The sequence below is a fragment of the Ornithodoros turicata genome, chromosome 4, assembly GCF_037126465.1.
Source record: "Ornithodoros turicata isolate Travis chromosome 4, ASM3712646v1, whole genome shotgun sequence".
Classification (NCBI taxonomy): domain Eukaryota; kingdom Metazoa; phylum Arthropoda; class Arachnida; order Ixodida; family Argasidae; genus Ornithodoros; species Ornithodoros turicata.
Genome location: NC_088204.1, coordinates 54,220,539 through 54,239,800, shown reverse-complemented (window position 1 = coordinate 54,239,800; position 19,262 = coordinate 54,220,539). Strand labels below are relative to the sequence as shown.

The 19,262-nt window shown below is 45.7% G+C and overlaps 2 protein-coding genes across 3 annotated transcripts in view; both read right to left on the bottom strand.

Annotated features, from left to right (window-relative positions):
- Positions 1–19,262, bottom strand: part of LOC135391555 (uncharacterized) — a 202,718-nt gene that overhangs the window by 146,134 nt on the left and 37,322 nt on the right. For both annotated transcript variants that reach the window (XM_064621853.1, XM_064621854.1), the window contains exon 2: positions 6,343–6,446. In XM_064621853.1, coding sequence (XP_064477923.1) covers positions 6,343–6,446 — 104 coding nt within the window. The remainder of the gene's footprint in view (positions 1–6,342; positions 6,447–19,262) is intronic.
- LOC135393192 (uncharacterized) lies at positions 962–2,266 on the bottom strand. The gene is made up of 4 exons (XM_064623687.1): positions 2,014–2,266; positions 1,658–1,876; positions 1,300–1,563; positions 962–1,134 (listed from the first exon to the last, which is right to left on the bottom strand). Exons 1-4 carry the CDS (start codon positions 2,240–2,242, stop codon positions 971–973), a joined length of 876 nt encoding a protein of 291 aa, XP_064479757.1. The 5' UTR covers positions 2,243–2,266; the 3' UTR covers positions 962–970.

Genomic DNA, 19,262 nt, shown 5'->3' with positions numbered 1-19,262 from the left:
GAAAAGAAACACACACATACACACAGACAGATACACAAAAGGGCATTAGGGGCCGTCGTAACTGCCCCCTGGTTGTGCAGGACCGGGCCGAGCAGGGTGGCCAAAGTGACGTTAGGGTAGCCAAGCTGTCGCAAGTGGCGTTGGAGGATGAGTCTTTGTGAGAGGTACCGCGGTTGCAGGACAGGAGGCAGTGCTCAATGTCGGCTTCCACACAACAAGTTGCGCAATTGCCTCCTTTTGAAGCAATAAACTCAAGCAGGTCAGCGCTATCATCATGCTCATAACCACTTTGCCGACTTGGGCTGAAGAACTGGGAGAGGGTGATTAGGCGGAGTGTGGACTTGAACTCAAGGGGCCTGGGAATGGGATGCTTCCGACGAACGGTGGAGAACAAGTTTTCAAGTGCATCCTGGCTCAGGCGACTCAGAAGCACGAACCGGAATTTGTACTCCTCCAGCAGCTTTTTCTGGATGTGCAAAGCACTCGCGGTCGTGATAATTACGCCAGCTTGGACAGGTTTAAACGCAGCTGCTTGCCCTTGCTTTTTGATGGTCATTTTCTGGAACAAGCACATGAAGTCTTGCAAAAAGGTGACTGCCTCTTCATGTTTGTTTTCTTTCGCTTTGCTCATTGCCACATTGAAGCTCCGAGAGAATATAAGTGTGAACCAGCGATGAATTTGCTGCAGGAACCACGCAGTTGTCAGCGCTGTGTCAGGCAACTTCTTTGCGTGGACGAGGTACTTAATCCCAGCAGCAGCAGCATGATTCAATACAGCAACTGCAGAAGAGACGCTCATTTTGTCATAATGGCTGGCGTCCAAGTGCTTCTCCTTCAAGTGTGGAGCCAGTTTCAAGTCATGCCTTGAATCTTCCTTGACGAGATCCTTTATGTAGGACACAGACACATGTAAAAAATTTAAGCTTTTCACGCAAACCTGTGACAAAATATTCAGGAACACTGTTCGGCTCTACGTCATTAGTTGGAAGCTTGTGAAGAGCAACAACATCTTCTGGCAAGTAGAAGCACTGCCCATGTCGGAAATGATGGCATCCACAGTCAAACCTATTGCTTCACACTTGGCGATAGTCGTGAAGATCACTTCCTTCAACATGGCAGGAGACACAGAATCACCTGAAATTACATGATGAAAGCAGTATGTCAGCATTTGACTCTACAAGAGAGGTGCAGAATCATCCAAAATTTGAATGTCGATAATTCTTTATATTTGATGCAGAAAAGGGATAACATCGATAATATCGGCTACGAACATTTGCTGCTCCTACTCTTATCACATACCAGTAAAATGGTACCCCACTGTCTGCTTCCATCTCGACGATAGCCCTGCTAGCATCAAGACCAATCCATGGGTGGCATGGATGGCACCAGAAGACTTTTCTGACAAACGGATGCTGGAGTACCCGATGACAGTTTTTGTTGACGAGTCGTAGTCCAGTCCCGGAGTAAGCTGCATCTCGTCAACTAAGAGGACAGCATGTCTTTCAGAAGGTGCCATGGTCTTAACCTTGCATTCAAGTGCAGGAAGCAGCTCCTCGAGTATTCCTGTAACAGAAACGGCGAGGAATGCCGCAGTTACTTGCATGCTTCGTAATAACAATGACCAAATTATGGCAACAAGCACAGAAATGTTACTCACCTGGTGCAAACTTGATGCCTGCAATTCGTTTGAGAAGCACACGTTCACACGGAAGTGGCAAAGACTTGGAATCCCTCAGGAAGGCGTAGCCGCCACGTCCACAGCTCAGTCGAATATGGAGGGCCTTTTTTATCGTTTCTTCTGACCACATGTTGCCTCGCATATCTGTGTTTTGTATGCACACCAGCTGGTCCCTGGACAGGTGTCCCCTGGAATCACCTGGAAATAACGATCATATGACAGTTATAGCAACACACTTAAGATACACAATTAAAGTAAAGGACCAGTGTCAATGAAATCGAAACCTATGCTCTGTAAATCATTGTCACAAGAACTAAGAAAAAGAGGGCACTTACTCTCCAACGCTTGCACTTTCTTTTCAAGTTTACGTATTTTTTTGTAGGCAAGATTGAGCTTGCGGCGGAGTTCTTCTATTTGTTGTTGGGGTGTTCGACGTATTCGCCTTTTCTTCATCACTTCTGACGATGTCCTACTTGGTGCACTTCTCTCAGGCTGAATATTTGTGTTGAAGGCAGTACTTTCACTGGCAAGCAGAGTATGCTGAGGTGGGGAAGTCAACTGCATTTCAACCAAAGTCAAAGCTGCAGAAGAATGATCTGAAATATAGAACACAGTTTTCTGTGAGGAAGACTGATTAATTTTGATGAAGTTTAACAGGAGAATTACTTGCCCTCATCTAGGATGCTCGGAATGGTTGAGAGTGTGCTGTCCATTGTGATGTCCAAGCTGTACTCTCCATGTTCTGTAAAATGAAACATAGTCGTAGTGTCTTCAATGTAAACCTATTGTTGAGTCACAACAGTAAAGGTAGTCGTGCTCACCGTCCTCGCTGTGTGCGGTTGAAAGTGTGCTATTCACTGTGGTGTCCTCCACCTCTTCATTACCTGTAAAATAAAACACACTTGTCGTAATCTTGTCAATGTAAGCCTATAGCTGAGTCGCAACACTAAAGGCAGTGATGGGCATAAATACATTGTTTGAGTATTTAAATATAAATACAAAATACTTTGACGAAAGGGGTATTTAAATACTCTTCATAAATACTTTTCAACATGAATATTTAAATACAAAATATAAATACAGTATTTAAATATCGTAATACTACCATAAATAGTGCGAGGAAAATGTCATCTGGAATTACAGAAATAACGATGATCATAACAACAAATCAGCAACGAACAATAGCATTCATTTGTTAGATTATCGTGGCGATTTTAATATTAGAAGTTTCTCGAAGACTGCATCTTTTAAGCATCTTCTGTTCGGCCGAACAATCAGATTCGCAAAGGAGAACAGCATCCACGCAGTGCCGATGGACAAGTGCTTGTATTAAATTTGATGAAGATGCTTCGTACAAGGTAATCGGGTAATCGCGACCGTTGTCCGCAACAACAGTGAAAAACTTGCCATCTAAAACGGTTTCACGCATGGGAGTGCTAGTACAAACACGGCATAACTGCGCCCCAAACTCTCCCATCTTCTCGAAAGGTCAAATGCAGGGCAACTTTAAGGTATGAGCTAACTTTAAGGTATTTCGGTAGAGCTGTATTACAGTCACATTTCTACTCCAACCAGTTTTACCTTTTGGGTATAACTGCAGACTAGAAACTGTCGTTCTACCAGCTTGGGTAGGAAATTCCACCTTTTTTTCTTAGAGTGTATATTTAGGAGCATTTATGAAGTATTTAGGAGGATAAATACCCGAAAAATGGTATGTAAATATATTTAAAAATACATTTTTCAAGTCTGCATTTAAATACAAAATCTGAATACACATATTTATATTTTAAATAGTATTTTAATTACAATGTATTTAAATACTGCCCATCCCTAACTAAAGGTAGTCATGCTCACCGTCCTCACTGTGTATGGTCGAAAGCGTGCAGTTGACTGTGATATCCTCCATCTCCCCGTTACCTGTAAAATGAAATGCAATTGTCGCAATGTTGTCAATGTAAACATGAAGTTAAGTGATGACACTAAAGGTAGTTACACTCGCCGTTCTCACTGTGGAGGGTTGAAAGCGTGCCGTCCACTGTGATGCTTCCCACATCTATCTTGTCTGTAAAGTAAAACGCACTTGTCATAGTCTTCACAATATAAATCCACAGTTCAATCTTTCACAGTCCACTCACCGTACTCACTATAGATGTGTTGGTCCAAAGGGCTGTCATGATCAGAAGCACCATCCAAGACTCCAGCACGCTGGGCAGATAAAAAAATGTATATGAATATTTATGCTCTGTATATATGCATAGTCCTGTTGAAGACAGTGCCGTTGTTGAGAGGTCGAATACCCCACCCCTCCTCAGTTTTCAACAAATTCTCCCCTTGATATTTTCCCTGTAGAAGCACTGTCTCCACTTGTGATTCTTACTGAAATGTTCATTTTTCGTGGTCAACCGCATTCCTCCAATTCTACTTATTATATGAGGGAGGGGAAACAATAACTCCAAGAGTATAAGTAAGTCTAAGCTAGTCTAACTAAAGCCTAACTCTACTTCGAAATAACTAACGTAAGCAATGAGAAGTTAAGTCCAATGTATCGGTTGCCTACCGCATGGGTTCTCTGTGTCTTCTGCAGCTGCTCTATCACGAGAAGGGCAGCAGGGACTAGTGTCAGGGACCTTAGAGGATAACCTCTTAGGATGAGTCTCCTCTGCTTTCCATATAGTAGGGATAGCGTAAGGCTTCAACAGCCGCTGGTTGTCAGCCCTGCCGCATTCAAATTGGTTGGCTTCAAAGTGGTCCTGGATTGGAATGTTCGGCCAAATGTTACACACAACGTGCGTGAAACATGATACAGATCTTGATATTTTATCTCAGCGCAAGGTATTCATCTATCGGTAATGCATTTGTACCGCCGAAAGTTGTGCTAAGTTGTGCTAACTCAAGCGTTCATACTTACCTCACACAGCCGTGACGAAGAACTGGGGGTGAAGTTTTTCCTTCGTACAACGTGAAGCCAGCGGGCACGACGGTCAGCATTTCGGTCTCTCGTCGGGAAGCGAAATAGTCGTTTCCCGTGCTCCGTACGGCTTCTGCAACCAAGCGCGGAGCAGCCAGTCATGCTGCTTGCGTTCGCTTGACGGTTCTAGAAACTGTTTTGAAACAGGAAACGCGACGCACGTTGAAACAGGCCAGCGAGAAAGCAAGAAACAGCGGTTCCACTGGCACGTCAACAAAATGCCGCCGAGATTCAGATTTTGTCCAATAGGAGGGCTGCGCTCTGAACGTTGCCAGACGGCTGCCGGCATGTTGCCGGGGAAAAGGAATGCAATACTCTGAGCGAAGCTATTTAGTGACTCTAACTGACCCTATGCAGGACTTTACTATTGCCTGCCAGTGTAATAGAGCTGAAGAATCACTCCTCCACCGTCTTCGAATGAATGTTGCACGGATACCCTCACTCCTGTATAAAATGCTCCAGACGAACACTCCCAATTGCGCAATTTGTTGTGTGGAAGCCGACATGCAGCACTGCCTCCTATCCTGTAACCGTTATCTCTCACAAAGACTCGTCCTTCAACGCCACTTGCGCCAACTTGGCTACCCTAACGTCTCTTTGGCCACGCTGCTCGGCCCGGTCCTGCACAAGCAGTGGGCAGTTGCGACTGCCCTCTTGAGCTGTCTCCGTGCCCCCGGCCTCTCGACCAGTCTCTAAGGCCCCTTTGTGTATCTGTCTGTGTGTATGTGCGTGTTTCTTTTCTCTCTTTTTTGTCTTCGTTTTCTTTTCTTTTTTCGTTTTCTTTCCTTTTTTCTGTTTTCTTTCTTTCGTTTAGTTTCCTTACCTTTTTTCTTTCTTTCTGTTCCTTATTATTTCTTTTTCTTTCTTTTCGTTTTCTTTCTCTCTTCGTTTTCTTTTTATGAAAGCAATAGCAAGTCGGTCTATGCCTGACTAACCTTTCCTCGTTTTTCTTTTCGATAAACATATTTCCCCCTAATTAAGGAGTTAGTTAACGAATTTTAGGTAAGCCACCTTGAAGGTTGCATACTTCGAGAACATGTCCGCATGGCCATATAACTGAACTGCCAAAAGTTCTATTCAAAAATCTATGTTGCTCTCTTGTTTTTTTTCTTCTAAAAATATATTGCGCGTAAAAATGAACACCAAGTACAGTATATGGACAGTTGAAATATGTCAGTAATCGAAAAAGCCAGTTAGCGGCGGGATTTTAAACTCGCGTCTGTTGATTACCGGTCCAGCGTATGGACCAATTCGACCACGCTGGCACCCGTTTCCCGACGACTTACCTGGGAGCTTCGTTTCACTGACGGGACACGCGTTCACTCTTTCCTTCAGTTCTCCTGCTTTCACACACACACATACGTGCGACAAAAGTACGAGGCACTCTCCCTATGTATGTTCCTTCCTCGGAACAATTACTTTCCTTCATTTACCCTTTTCATGTACACCTTCTGTATGCCTTTCCTCATAGCCTTTTATATAAAAATTCCGTAAAGAATAATAATAATAATAAAAAAAACAATGCCCCGTATTTCGAAACTCTTGTTTTTTGATAATGATTTCAGAATCCTTTTACAGAGAATAACTCTCCCCGAAATATTTTGGTCTGAGTTAGAAAATGATGACCGTAGCTACTGCGTAATAGGACCCCGTATGTAGTATAACGTAAATAATACAATATTCAGCATGTACTCACTTTGGACTGTCCGCAGTTGCAGTGAGGACTGTTACGACGGCCACTCCATATTTGGTGTGCCAGGGTAGCCTTACTTCATTGCCATTCTCCAACTTCACAGGACACTGAAAAATGAGAGAAGAATCTGTCTCCTTCACTTACTCTCAACCTTGTGGTACTAGATGTGGTGGAAGTGACTAAGGACTCATTATGAAAGGGGAAAGGATAGCAAGGGCAAGTGACAAACACGAACGGGAGGACACCTTTTCTACAACGGATAATACATGTACGGAAGAGGGAGGGTTCAAATAATGAAGACGGCCTTATCGGTACAAGGTAATAACAAACTGCCATGGTCGTGTCCGTCAGCACTCAAAATATTACTGCGCCGCCGATAGGATAACTGAACACAGGGAGGTCATACTCCCTGCTGTGCCAGATAATGAGTCCACCACACTAACTCTGCTTCCATATTGGCCGCATGGTCAACCTCCCTGACACTCCCCTACTAACTCCGTGGAGATAGTGGTGGCGCATGGTGGCGCTGCAGTATTTCTCCTGGCGCGCCATTGCGTCCCGTTATCTCCAACAGCGTATGTAGAAGGGTTGTTCAAGGTTGACCGATACAATTGATGCTTCTTTTTCTTTCTGGGACGAAATGGTGCATCGAGGTTTCGTCACATGTGAAGACTATAGTCGGTGGCAACATAAGTCATATACTTGACCCCGCGTCCACGCATGAATCGCTCCGCGCGCGCGAATGTAGTGGAGCGCGGCCAAGTGGGAACTGGGGGACATCCGGCACTACACCACGAAGCGGGGGTGTTCTGCAAAGGCTGGTAGCCAGTCGCAGGAGCGTTTCACGAATGAGTCTGTGGTCCCAATTGGAGGAGTTAGGTTGTCACTGACTATAATTGCAAAAATTCGTCGCCCTCGGATTGAAACCGGTTCAAGTGCTGCTCAGAGACTGCCATGCCCACTCCCTTCTGGTGACTTGTGAGGTGTCCCAGCTTGTCCAGACTTTGCGGAAGAGTATGCGCTCGTGAATGATTGTCTCCAAAATCCCGGCACCTTATAGCGAATTCAGCTGGTAGTCTTCGTGCACAAAAGGTAGCACTGGGTCGAGTGTGCACGTCACACGACCAACGTGCGTTGCATTTCATTGGTACTTGTGTTTGCTCTTCGTTCGTTTCCAGGCTGAACCCTACACCACCTACACTACGCTGCACGAAAACGATCAGCTGAAAGCGCTAAAAATACGTTATTATACCATGCGATAAGAACAACAACGACAAGAACACCGGTGTAGTTATTCTGGAGGCGGTCTCTGTGTGCGGAATTCATTTCTGGAAGATGTGTAATATATATGTGTATGTAAATGTCTAATATGAATGTGTAACCATGTATAATATATATGCAGTATACAATACGCGTGTTGCATATTACAGCTTAAAGTAGCGGTACACGCAGTTTTAGTAATCTCATTTAACTTCTTCAGGAGGCACAGACGAGCACGTAATTTGAATAACTATTGAGACGAACGAAACCTATTCAATCATGGCGCTAAAGACATATTATCAGCCACCTATGTCATGCCATCCTACTGGGATTGTAACAGAGGCCACAACAAAATTCGGATAAAGCCGGCACCAGAGGCCTGTGTGCAATAGAGGCCTGAAGTAATATTATAAACCACCTATATCATTCCATTTCCCTGGATTGTAACAGAGGTGACCGCAAAATTCTAAAAAAGGCGGCAGCAGAGCCGGCAGGCGAGCAAAGGGATTTTGCTCGTCATACAGACGAGCAAAAATCTTTTTAATCACGGTGTCAAAGTCATATTATGAACGACATATGTCATGCCATCCCCTGGGGTTGTAACAGCGACGACAAAATTCGAAAAAGCCGGAAACAGAGTAAAACCCCTTCAATCATAGTGGCAAAGTCATATGAACCACTTATGTCATGTTATACGCCTGGGATTGTAACAAAGATAAAAAAGAAGGCGGCATCAGAGCCATTTAAAGGTGGCGACACCCCCTTATCATGGTACCAGGGGCATATTATCCACATGGTTTAACACATTTGAGGGTCAATATCACGTCATAACCGATAATTCAACATCACACTGCACATAGCATCACGTCGTTACCCAGCATTAACATCAAGGTCAACATCAGATCATTGCCCATTATTCCACATCTAACTCAGTATCACATCACGCCTTTGCCTATCACTCAAAAGCACATCATTCGGAGTGATATTATGGTGAGTGATGTCGATGATGATCATCATGAGTGAATTCGCCGACCTATGAGGGTGAGAGATATACATGATGACGATGATATCGCCAACCTATGATGTCGAAAACCCCATATGTATTTCCAATGTATGATGTACCTGTCATGCAGTTCTACGATGTTAGAGCCTGAATAAACGCGTTTGCAAGTACGAGTTTACCTTTAGTTTCGAGGCCCAATGCCATCCACTCGGACGTCTCCCCTCTTAGATAGCTTGTGCTTGAAAGTACGAACCCTAATTCCCACGCCTTTTATGTCAGTGCTTCAATGTCTCTCCAGAAAGAACAAACAAATCAGTGCAACTCAGATTCCTTGAGGGTAGAACAGAGCTCGGCATTTTGACTCACGATAACTCACGATCACAATCATTCGTTATATATTGTGCGCCCATTTCAGTCACACGCGTAGTCAGCGCTGCCTGGTATGGCGTCCGTCATCTCGTACTCACAGCGATGGTATTTACAGCGCCGTGCGTAAGTACACTGTGCATACTGTAAATACACTGTATTCACTCATCCGACAACCGCTGGTTATCGCAGACTACCACGCTACGAGAAAAAACACTTTTTCCAGTGACACTGGCGATTGACGTCACACGTTCGCGATATAATAAAGCGTGATCATGGGGCATTACTATACGCATAGTGCACTCGTACGATTGCGATAACAACGCCACCGGACAGCGCCTGCGGCTTGCGCTGTATCATCGCTGATATGATCCCGGAGCGGTCTGTGAGAGAATAGGCAACTATTTCATTTGTGGGGGACAGATGGTATGTTATCATAAATAGCGACAGTCTGTTGGTTGTAAATTCTGACATATAGGAGTTAGAATAAAAGCAGTCATCCACTCCTGACTGGGCACAGAAATGACCAAAATAATAATAATAATAATAATAATAATAATAATAATAATAATAATATTATTATTATTATTATTATTATTATTATTATTATTATTATTATTATTATTATATTTAAAAGGGGTTTACGTCGCGAGACAGCTGAGATCATGAGCGGCGCACAGCGGTCAGTTTGTAGATTGCTTTTGCCCACCTGACGGTTCTTTAACGTACCATGAAAGCTCAGCACACGGCACCCCGTATTTACCATCCCTCGCGGAAGACGGCGTTTCTAAGCAACTCGTATCCTACCATAACGTTCCTCGGCCGGATTCGAACCCACGATCTTGTGATCATAAGGCCAACACGCTGCAATGTACAACATTGTTTAATGTAGCAAACTCCAGAGAGTTTCAGTGCATCATACGCTATCGCCTTTGCGTACGCAAGGCATAGCGTTGGCGGTTTTGCGCACGCGAAATACATCAAGAGAGCTTCGCGCATTGCGCAGAACCATCACGCTATCCCTTCCGTACGCAAAGGCGATAGCGTACGATTCACTAAAACTCACTATTGTGTCGCGGCTTTGTCGCCAGCTCTGGAAATACTGTGCTTCAAACGTTTAATAGTGATTTGCATTCCGCAAATGACATGCAGGGGAGTTTGTGCACACGCTATGGAAACAGGACAAATTGTGATTTTCTTGAAAGCGTGGTGGAAGCCATTATAAAAATGTGGGCTACATAACAATCTGGATCTAACGAAGAATCAATTGTCCTCGCAGTACAACAGATGCGCATCGGCATCGATACGGGATACAATACAAAAGAATCGACCATGCCACAAAAGAGTAAACATATCCGCGCGAAACCTTTTCTGAATGTGAACGTGCGCGAGCTGTTTCGACCTCAAGCAATGAGCACCGGCCGCCGCAGCTTCTGATGGCGCATTCACGAAATCATTCCATGAGGCGCGCCATTTCGTAGTCCGATTGTGTTGTGATTGCTTTTCGCACTTCCGTGGGGCGCCACACAAGGCCGGCGATAAGGGGGGGGGGGGGGTGGCGAGTAAGGCGTCCGCCTTAGTTCCTGCGCTTGCATAGGGCCCGCGCACGAAGCCCTCAACCAGGGAATACTTTTTTTTAGTGTCAAGTATGCACTTAATCGCACGCGCGATCTTCCACTAAAACATAAATGAGAGAAGAATGTGTTATGTGCCATTCCGTCATGTGATGGGGAAAAGTCCCACTTTTAAGAGAAATCCGCCAACCCTGCAAGCTATGCCGAGGATTTCGCACCCATCTCTCCTGCCGCCTTTTCGCGTACTGCTAAAATATCCCACTACGAAAATCTTATGATTTCTTATCGTTCCATTACTGCTGGTGTGAAACTGACCCCGCGATGTGTTTTTGCCTCAGGCTCCGCACACCCCTCGCACCGGCCCTGGCGCCACAGTGCGATCGCACTGCTCGGACCAGCGAGATAAGATGACAGCTCAGCGCAACCGGAAAATCTTCCCTCCTCATTCAGGTTGCATCGGCCGTGTGTAAGATAATCACAAGTCCCTTTTCAAAATGATCGCAATCACGTCAGACTCTTCGCTTTGATAATTGTGACTGTGCATTTCGTGATTTATCGCACTCGTGAGTTCTTTTTTTTTTGCCGAGGTCTGAAGTAGAATGGCATATAGCAATCAATTCCAAACAGCAAATGTACACAAAATAGATTACGCAGAACACATGACCAGACTACGCTCTGCATCGCGCTCCCGATATGTGCCGCATAGAGTACCCGCTCCTGGGCCGAGCGGTACATATATAGCCAGCCCTAGCTTGGCTAACCTCTCTATAATCCCATAATAAAGAAAGAAAGAAAGGAAGGTACACTTCTCAATAAGCAGGTACAGTTCTCGACCACCGTGAAATTCAAGCGGCACAAGGGCTGCGAGGCCCATCCATACCGGTTACGTACCTTCTAAGCACGGTGTATACCAGATGTACTGCTTGCGACATACTTGTTTGATATCTCCAGCCCCCGTAAAAGCGGGTTACCGAACCAAGTTGCTGTGCTGCCGTCGCCTTCGCCTCACTTCCGTTCCCCTGGTGGAGGCGGTGCTGCGCAGCGCCACCAGACGGGAGAGATGGCGATCCGATAACCGCGCGTCGTCTGCTAGCTCCAAATGCGTCAACGGGACAGCGCTTTCCTCGGAATGTTCAGTGCAATGGGAATTGTAACATGTTTCCCTTTGTTCCTGTTTACTGTTTTTGAAACATAAGTACACCGGGATTAGGCCACATTTGAGCAGTTCCTGCGGTCGTCGACTTTTTGTGAAAGGTGTCACAGTAATGCAAGGGAGAACGGCTGCTCCGTGAAACTGGCACAAGCGAGGGATTACCTCATTTTATTTACTGGTGTTATGTGAAGCAAGAAAGTCTCGCTTGCTGGCGAGGATTAAAAAAAGAAATAATACATTTATACAAAATGAGGCAAAGAAACGCTGTGGAACACTGGACCTCAGTAACGCGTTGGTGCCCCTCCACTCTCAATCACTGCGCTCATTCGCCTGGGCAGGGAAGCGTAGAGGGCGGAAGAACACCTTAGGAACAATCGAGAAAGTGTTGATAATCTTATCAACACTTTCTCGATTGTTCCCGATGTGTTACCCCTGAGGTGTTCTGACCATTCATTGGTCCACGCATCCGCACTCCGCATTCCCGCATTCCGAAGAAAGCGCTGCACCGTCGACGCATTTGGAGCTAGCAGACGATGCGCGCTTATCGGATCGCCATCTCTCCCGTCTGGTGGCACTGCGCAGCCCCGCCGCCACCAGGGGAACGGAAGTGAGGCGAAGGCGACGGTAGCACAGCAACTTGGTTCGGTAACCCGCTTTTACGGGGGCTGGAGATATCAAACAAGTATGTCGCAAGCAGTACCTCATGTGTATCGCGTGTTTCGGGCGCATGAGTATGCGAACGCTCTCTCGCGATCTCCATGCACTGCAAAAAAATTTGCGTGATTCCGAATACCAGTCAATAAATTCGCTTATGCAACACTGCCGTGAGGCATCTGCACTGTCATTCTATCACAAAAGGGCAATAACCGGAACCCGTGACCGTGAGGGATCGCACTCTTGGGAAGAATGCGTTTCTTCCAACCACTGGCAAATCTGTTTTCAAACGTCGGAGAGCAGGAGACGATGCTGCACGGCCTTTAAAGAAACTCGCTCGTCGCCCTCAAGATTGGAGTCGTTTGAGGTGTGCATTATAACTATGAATTAACTATCTGTCCGCACGACGCATTTTCGTTCATATTCGCTCCGATTCCCAGTTGTTCTGATCACTGACATGCTGGAGACAACGACTGAGGGATGGAGACAACGAACTCTGTGCTTCGTGCATGAATGTTAAGGCTTTAATAAGAGGAGCCCAGATTGCACTTTATACCTGAATTTCAGAAGCAAGTAAACACTTTTCTCAGGCAAGCATTGTCGTCGTATTATGACTGATTTTTTTTACATTGTATTTTCTCCTGGGTTACGTGCAGGCGCGATGTCGCAAATGGGTGAGTTATTCATCTTCTGTGGTTGGTGTTACGTTCTGCGGAAGAAACGGAAGTTGGAGAAGAACAGGAACCCAAAGGTAGTGGAAAAGATAAAGAAGCGTGAGCACCAAGCAGTCGCAACGATGAAGGAGAGATGCAGTGCTGAGCGTTCATCCACACGTTGTGCCCCGTACGTGTGTTCGCCATTCGTATATCATGACCATGCACGCTCGCGATGGGTAGGGTAGGGGTAGGGTATGTGGTAACTTGATAGTTATGAAGGATAAAATGAATGATTGGACAGAAGGTGAAGAGACTGAACCCGAACCTCCCCCTGCTCGCACACAATGGTATTACAGACGAGGAGGCCGGGAGATCACACAAAATATAGAGGGAGAGAGAGAGGAGAGATGATCTATCTTCCAGCAAAGCCACGGCCAGCGGAGCGACCACGGCAGGACCGGCAGGGGAGGGAAGACCCCATCAAGCCCGACGTCCATTCAATCTGTGAAGATAGCCGCCGTGTTGGTTCAGGTCTGACAAGCCCCCATAAGCGAGACGAGTCCCGCAGAAGCGGCCAGGAGAACTCTTCAAAGGCATGTAATTTTCGAGTTTGTCGTGCAGTGTGGCTTCTTGGAGCTGTTATGTCGTAGAGGAGGAGAACCGCCCCAACGAGTAGGCCTAAATTGCTCCGCGCTATGCGTACCGCATGTGAGGGCGTGTGTACCTCTTAATTTTTTAATCATTTAAATCATTTTGTAATGTACTCCTTGGCGCCATGTGTTACTTAAAGGTCAGATATGCCGATTTTGAAGTGCCGGAGAAATGAGCGATACTCGCGGTGTGTTCATTAGCGATCACTGAATATGTCTGCCCGGCGTCGGAAGCTTGGCGCCCCCATCGCCCGGCAGGCGGTGCCTGTCGCAGTAGCCCGTTCCCACACTGCGGTTGGGTCACCGTGGGAGTCGTAGACCCCACGTACAGCTGTGCGTGGCTTTCCCGTGTCTGGGGAAAGGGGGATCCTGACAGTTGAGTGGACCCGGATGTTGTTTAGGACGCTTCGAGGCCCCTCCAGGAAGATAACACACTGCCTTGGCCCCTGGTTCCCATAGACGAGTGCTCCTAGAAGGTCCGTCCAGGACTGCCCAGGTAGTCGCCATCTCCCTTTTCATTGCTTTCTCTTTCTCTACTTTTCCGTTTCACCTTCTTTGGCGGCTAAGGCCAACCTTGAGCAGTATTTCACTCTCCAGAAGCTGCACTTGGGTATAGTGCGGTTGCAACTGTTAGCGTGTCAGACACGTTCCCTCGTTGGGCTCGATGGCTGGCGACACACACTTCTTTCTTTGTATCGATTCTTCCCGCTCATAAAAACATGATCAGCGCCATAAGCGTCGCTGCACCGAAGCACCAGTGAGCTCATTCAGCCAGTCTCCAGAACCATGGTTTCCAAAATTCCTGGTACTCCATGCTGAAGACGAGACAAAGCCATTCACTAAGATGTCACCTTTGTCATTGCCAGGGAAATAGAGAAATAGATGGGAAAGACCTACACTGCAAAGAAACTGTGATCTGGGGACCTTCAAATCGATGTCCAGACAAGGGAGCAAAGCTCGGCCCTCCAAGCTGCCAAGAAAATTGGTATACTGGTGTCCATTGCAAAACATAGAAACCTTAACATTGTCAGGGGCGCGATCTCGGAAAGTGAGCTTCACGAATGCACCGACTCTGAGACTGAGGAAGGCCTGAGGGAAGAGGGTGTCGTGGCAGCAAAGCGAATAGTGATGCGTCGGGACGGTAAGGAAATAGCAACTAAGCACATTGTTCTGTACTTTGAACTACACAAGCTTCTTGCAACCATTAAGGCTGGTTACGTCAACTGCCACGTGCGACCTTATGTCCCTAACCCGCGGCGTTGTTTCAAGTGTCAACGCTTCGTGCACGAGTCTCAGGTCTGCCGTGGACAGGAAACATGTCCCAAATGCTCTGGTACAGACCACCCAGCAGATTCCTGCCGAAATGAAGTGCGGTGTACAAATTGTAAGGATGACCATCCTGTCTACTCCAGGTCATGACCCTGATGGAAAGGTGCGAAAGAAATCCTCAGAATCAAGGCAGAGGAAAACATCCAGTACCCCGATTGAAAAATCCTACAGGAATTCTCACAAGAAACATCTCACAGAATCCTAAGAGAAATTCTATGGGATTATTGCCCAAATTCTTACAGGTTTTCTCATAGAATTTCTCATCGGATCTCTATGAGATCTCATAGATATTCTTATAGCTTGGTTCTCACAAGACTCTGTCCAAATGTTCTTATAAGATTTGCAGGAGACAGTAAAGAAATGATGTTCTACACCAAGTGACAATCTGTGTAATCTGTTCACTCTTTATTTAAATCGTAAAAAAATCGCATGTGCAGAACAAAAGAACTCAGCCTTGTAGCCTTCGGTGAATCTGAGGGCCTCTCATTAAGATATCGTTTATATGCATCTGAAAGAAAAAAGAAAAGAAAGTAAGAACGTCATAATGTCAATTGTGACATTACGATGCTACATATGCTCTTGTTTGGAAAAGCAGGCAAAGCATGTGTGTGCGTAAATTGGATGAAGGAGGACACATTTTAGAATACAGGCATATGGTGCAATAAAAATCATAATCTAGGCCAGAAAACCCCAATTGTGATACACACGCTCAGTTCAGTCGGAGTATTAATTTATACTCGCAGGTAATGGTGACTACTGTGCGGGATAAGCTGTTTTAGCTATGATACGGCATATCGCTGTGTAGAGATCATTATTGCGAGACATATAGAATTCCAATATGAGGATAACGAACGCTGCTTTAATTTTCATGCTCTTTTTATGGACCTAACACATTCTGCTTTATGCACCTTCCGTAGTCTGCACCTTCTGTTCCAAACGTAAGACCGTAAACACATCTACATGGTGTTTATACGGTCTTACGTTTGGTACAGAATGTTCAGCATGCAGAATGTCTTAAGTCCGTAAAAACAGAAACAAAATCGTCTACAAATAAAGATGCATAGTAGTCATGCATTTTGGGTCACCATACAAACGCGATTGTCTAAGAGCATAAAGCATAATTTGACTTGCAGAGCAAGAAAGTTGTAAAAAAGATGCAATACAAATACACAACCGAGCAAGACCTAAACAAATACAGCATGAATTCCATGCACAGCACATAAATTGCAAGACAAGAAATGTCATTCTGTATAATTCGTAAGTGTTTGTCGTACTTTCCTCATCTCCCACTCCTACCAAAAAATGAAGAGGCGTGGAGGATACTACAACTAGCAAACAAATACGACATTTGATGGTTTGCTGGGGAATATATAATTTTCTTCACCGGGAGATCAACAATATTCTAAATACACAATTTTGGAAGCTTTAGTACAGTACTTCCGATATCAGCGTACCCTTACCGTTAGTTTATATACCTCAATCATTTTAAAATTTTGGACGTTGGACCGAACACCTCACGCAAACAGTAACATGAAACTGGCTACAGTTGACGCGATGCATGGACGGATTCGGCGGCCAGTCGCAACAATGGGAGGAACTGGTTTACTGAAATAAATTTTTGCACTTCAAAACACGAGGTATGGGTATATTTTCTTCCACTCGTAATAAGGTCGCTCTCGGTTTCTGCACAAAAGTAGATAAAGCTGTAAACCTACAAGACGCTTGTACTCAATTACACAAATGCAATGCCCTCTAGAAATGCGTACTCCTGAGGAGCAGTAACCACATTGAATGAGATAACTGAGCTTACCTCCACGCATTTCTACTTCTGCCCTGTTCCAGCCACGGTGCCGTCCTCAGCATACCAAAACGCCAGTTTAATGTTCTTGTTGAGGCCTTCCTATGTCGTTGTCTCAGATTCCGTGATAAACTCGCGTGAAGTATCGCATGCATGCCATCTTCGATGTAGTTTACGTGGACGCATATTGAGTATTCGCAGCAGACTCCTGCACCGTTCACTACATGTGTTTGAATGGCGGCGCCAAATGGTCAAACCACCAACACCACGAACGCCACGGTCTACTACATCATCTTTCGTTGAGGCACGGCGCCAGTCCGAGAGAGTGAAACACAGTAGAGAGTATTAGTACAGAGAGAAACACGGCGCCAGTCTGTCACATGATTCAGATGGGGTTGCTGTGAGAAATTCTATGAGAAAGAGTTCTGTTACAGATCTTAGAAGCCGTGAGAGGTCTCACAGAGCTCTGCACCTCTTCTCACAAAAAAACATCCTTGAAATTCACCATCAGAAGTTCATTTAAAGGATTTTCTGTGAGAAAATATGTTCTCTGAAAGAATGTCTGTAGGAATCCACATCCTCTGTGAGAATTCCTAAGAGCAAACTCTAATCTTGTAAGAAAGCTTGTAGGATTTTTCAATAGGGAAGATGGAAAGGCGCAAGCAGAGTTCAAGAAAAAGGGCACCGAAGTATACTTCGGTGCCCTTTTTCCTGAACTCTGAAGTTTTGTATACAAAACTTTGTTTCTGCGTGCAAGAGACGTACCTGAACGAACAAAGTATAAACCCGTTTCGAAGATATTATGTTTTCAGAAAGGATCGTACAGACACCTCACGTTCATCTGGAAGTGTGGCTCTGAATACTCCGCAGTCCATTCTTTCCAATTCCGTTCCACTTGTTGCAGACTTTGAGGCTGTAGCTGTACAAATATGCCTCGACAGGGTCATTACAATGTGTTCATTCTACCTGCCCCCTTCAGTAGTAATCTACCAGAGAGAGTTTGATCATCTTTGGGACCAGCTGGCTCAACCTTCTCTTATTCTTTGCGATAAAAAAAGCGATTTGCGTAAACATCAGAGGGAAAATGCTGGAAAGGGTTCTGAAGTCAAGGTCAATTTGCTTGCTCAATACGGGACAAGCTACTTACGTCAATGCAGCGACACAAAGCTTTGCCTAGATACCTCGCTGTGCAGTCCCTCCCTGTTTAGCTGTTTAGACTGTGCAATTGAACAGAATCCACGAGGAAGTGACCACTTTCCTGTCATCGTGAAATTGCGTCGTGCTACAAATACACTCACAACACGAGCAGTGTGACGTTGTTCATTGTGAAAATGAACTCGATAACCACTGCAATCCCTTGCTTTCCCTGCTTTCGCGCGCGCTAGCAGACGACTTTAAGAAGTGTCTGGAGATCGTGGAACCCTCGTACATTTTCTTTCAGTTGCCAAGAGAAAGACGCATATTGTAAGAAGCGGCCTACTTGCTGGTTTAGAGAAACGGTGTCAATCCACCTTTGCGTCCTCATTTCGAGAGCAAAGGGAAGCTGGGATGACTCCACCTAAATAAAATCACTTGGCGCCTTGAGCTTGCCTAGTACATTATCGTTCTGTGTTTCGTGAATTTCTCATCGTTACACCTAACATGCCGAATGGTGGAATCTATTGTAGCGTGCCTGGGTCTGTTGTCAATGGCAATCTGAGTTTTTATACCCCGAAGACGAAGCGACGAAGCGTAAATGGGAAGCAACCATCGAGAATCACACACTCGAAGCGTCTTCAACGAAAGTCCTGAATGTGAAACGAGTGTGTTCCGCACATTTCGCTGATGACGCATATATGGTCAGGGATCTTCTGCAAGCGCGGTTCGGGATGGCGCCAAAGAAGATGCGGCTCGATGTAGGAGCCGTCCCCACGATCTTCGGAGCAACTTTTGGCGACAACGGTCTTAACATCAGTAAGGAATCTGATGTGCATAATTCTGAGGTCAGTATATTTTATATGAGCCCGCGAAACCCCGAACCGTGTGCCGCGGGCGCACCGCGAATGAGTACTGAACCAACCGCATGTCGTAATTGTTGCGTACATCGCCTTTCCAGGCCTGCCAGGTGCTGTCCCAAACGGAATCGTGTATCGCCGAACCAGCCGAACATCGTGAGTTCCATGCTATGTCTTGACGTCGCACATGCGAAAAATAACCAACGTTTGACTGCTGTTGATCCAGGATATTTTTTTTCTGAGGGTGGAGGGGGGCTGCCCTGGACAGCATGCTATTCCACTACCAGGGTCAACTGAAACTCTGTGTAACGACTGAAATTGAGTGTGTGTGGGGGGTCACGACATCCAGATCCCCTCCCCCAGACTCCGTCCCTGGTTGAATAGTATGCTGGCGGGATGGCAACAACAGCTGTTTCACTTGGCACAACGCGCAAGATCGAAATATTACGGTTCACACGCTAATATACATATCCTTGCATTTTGGCT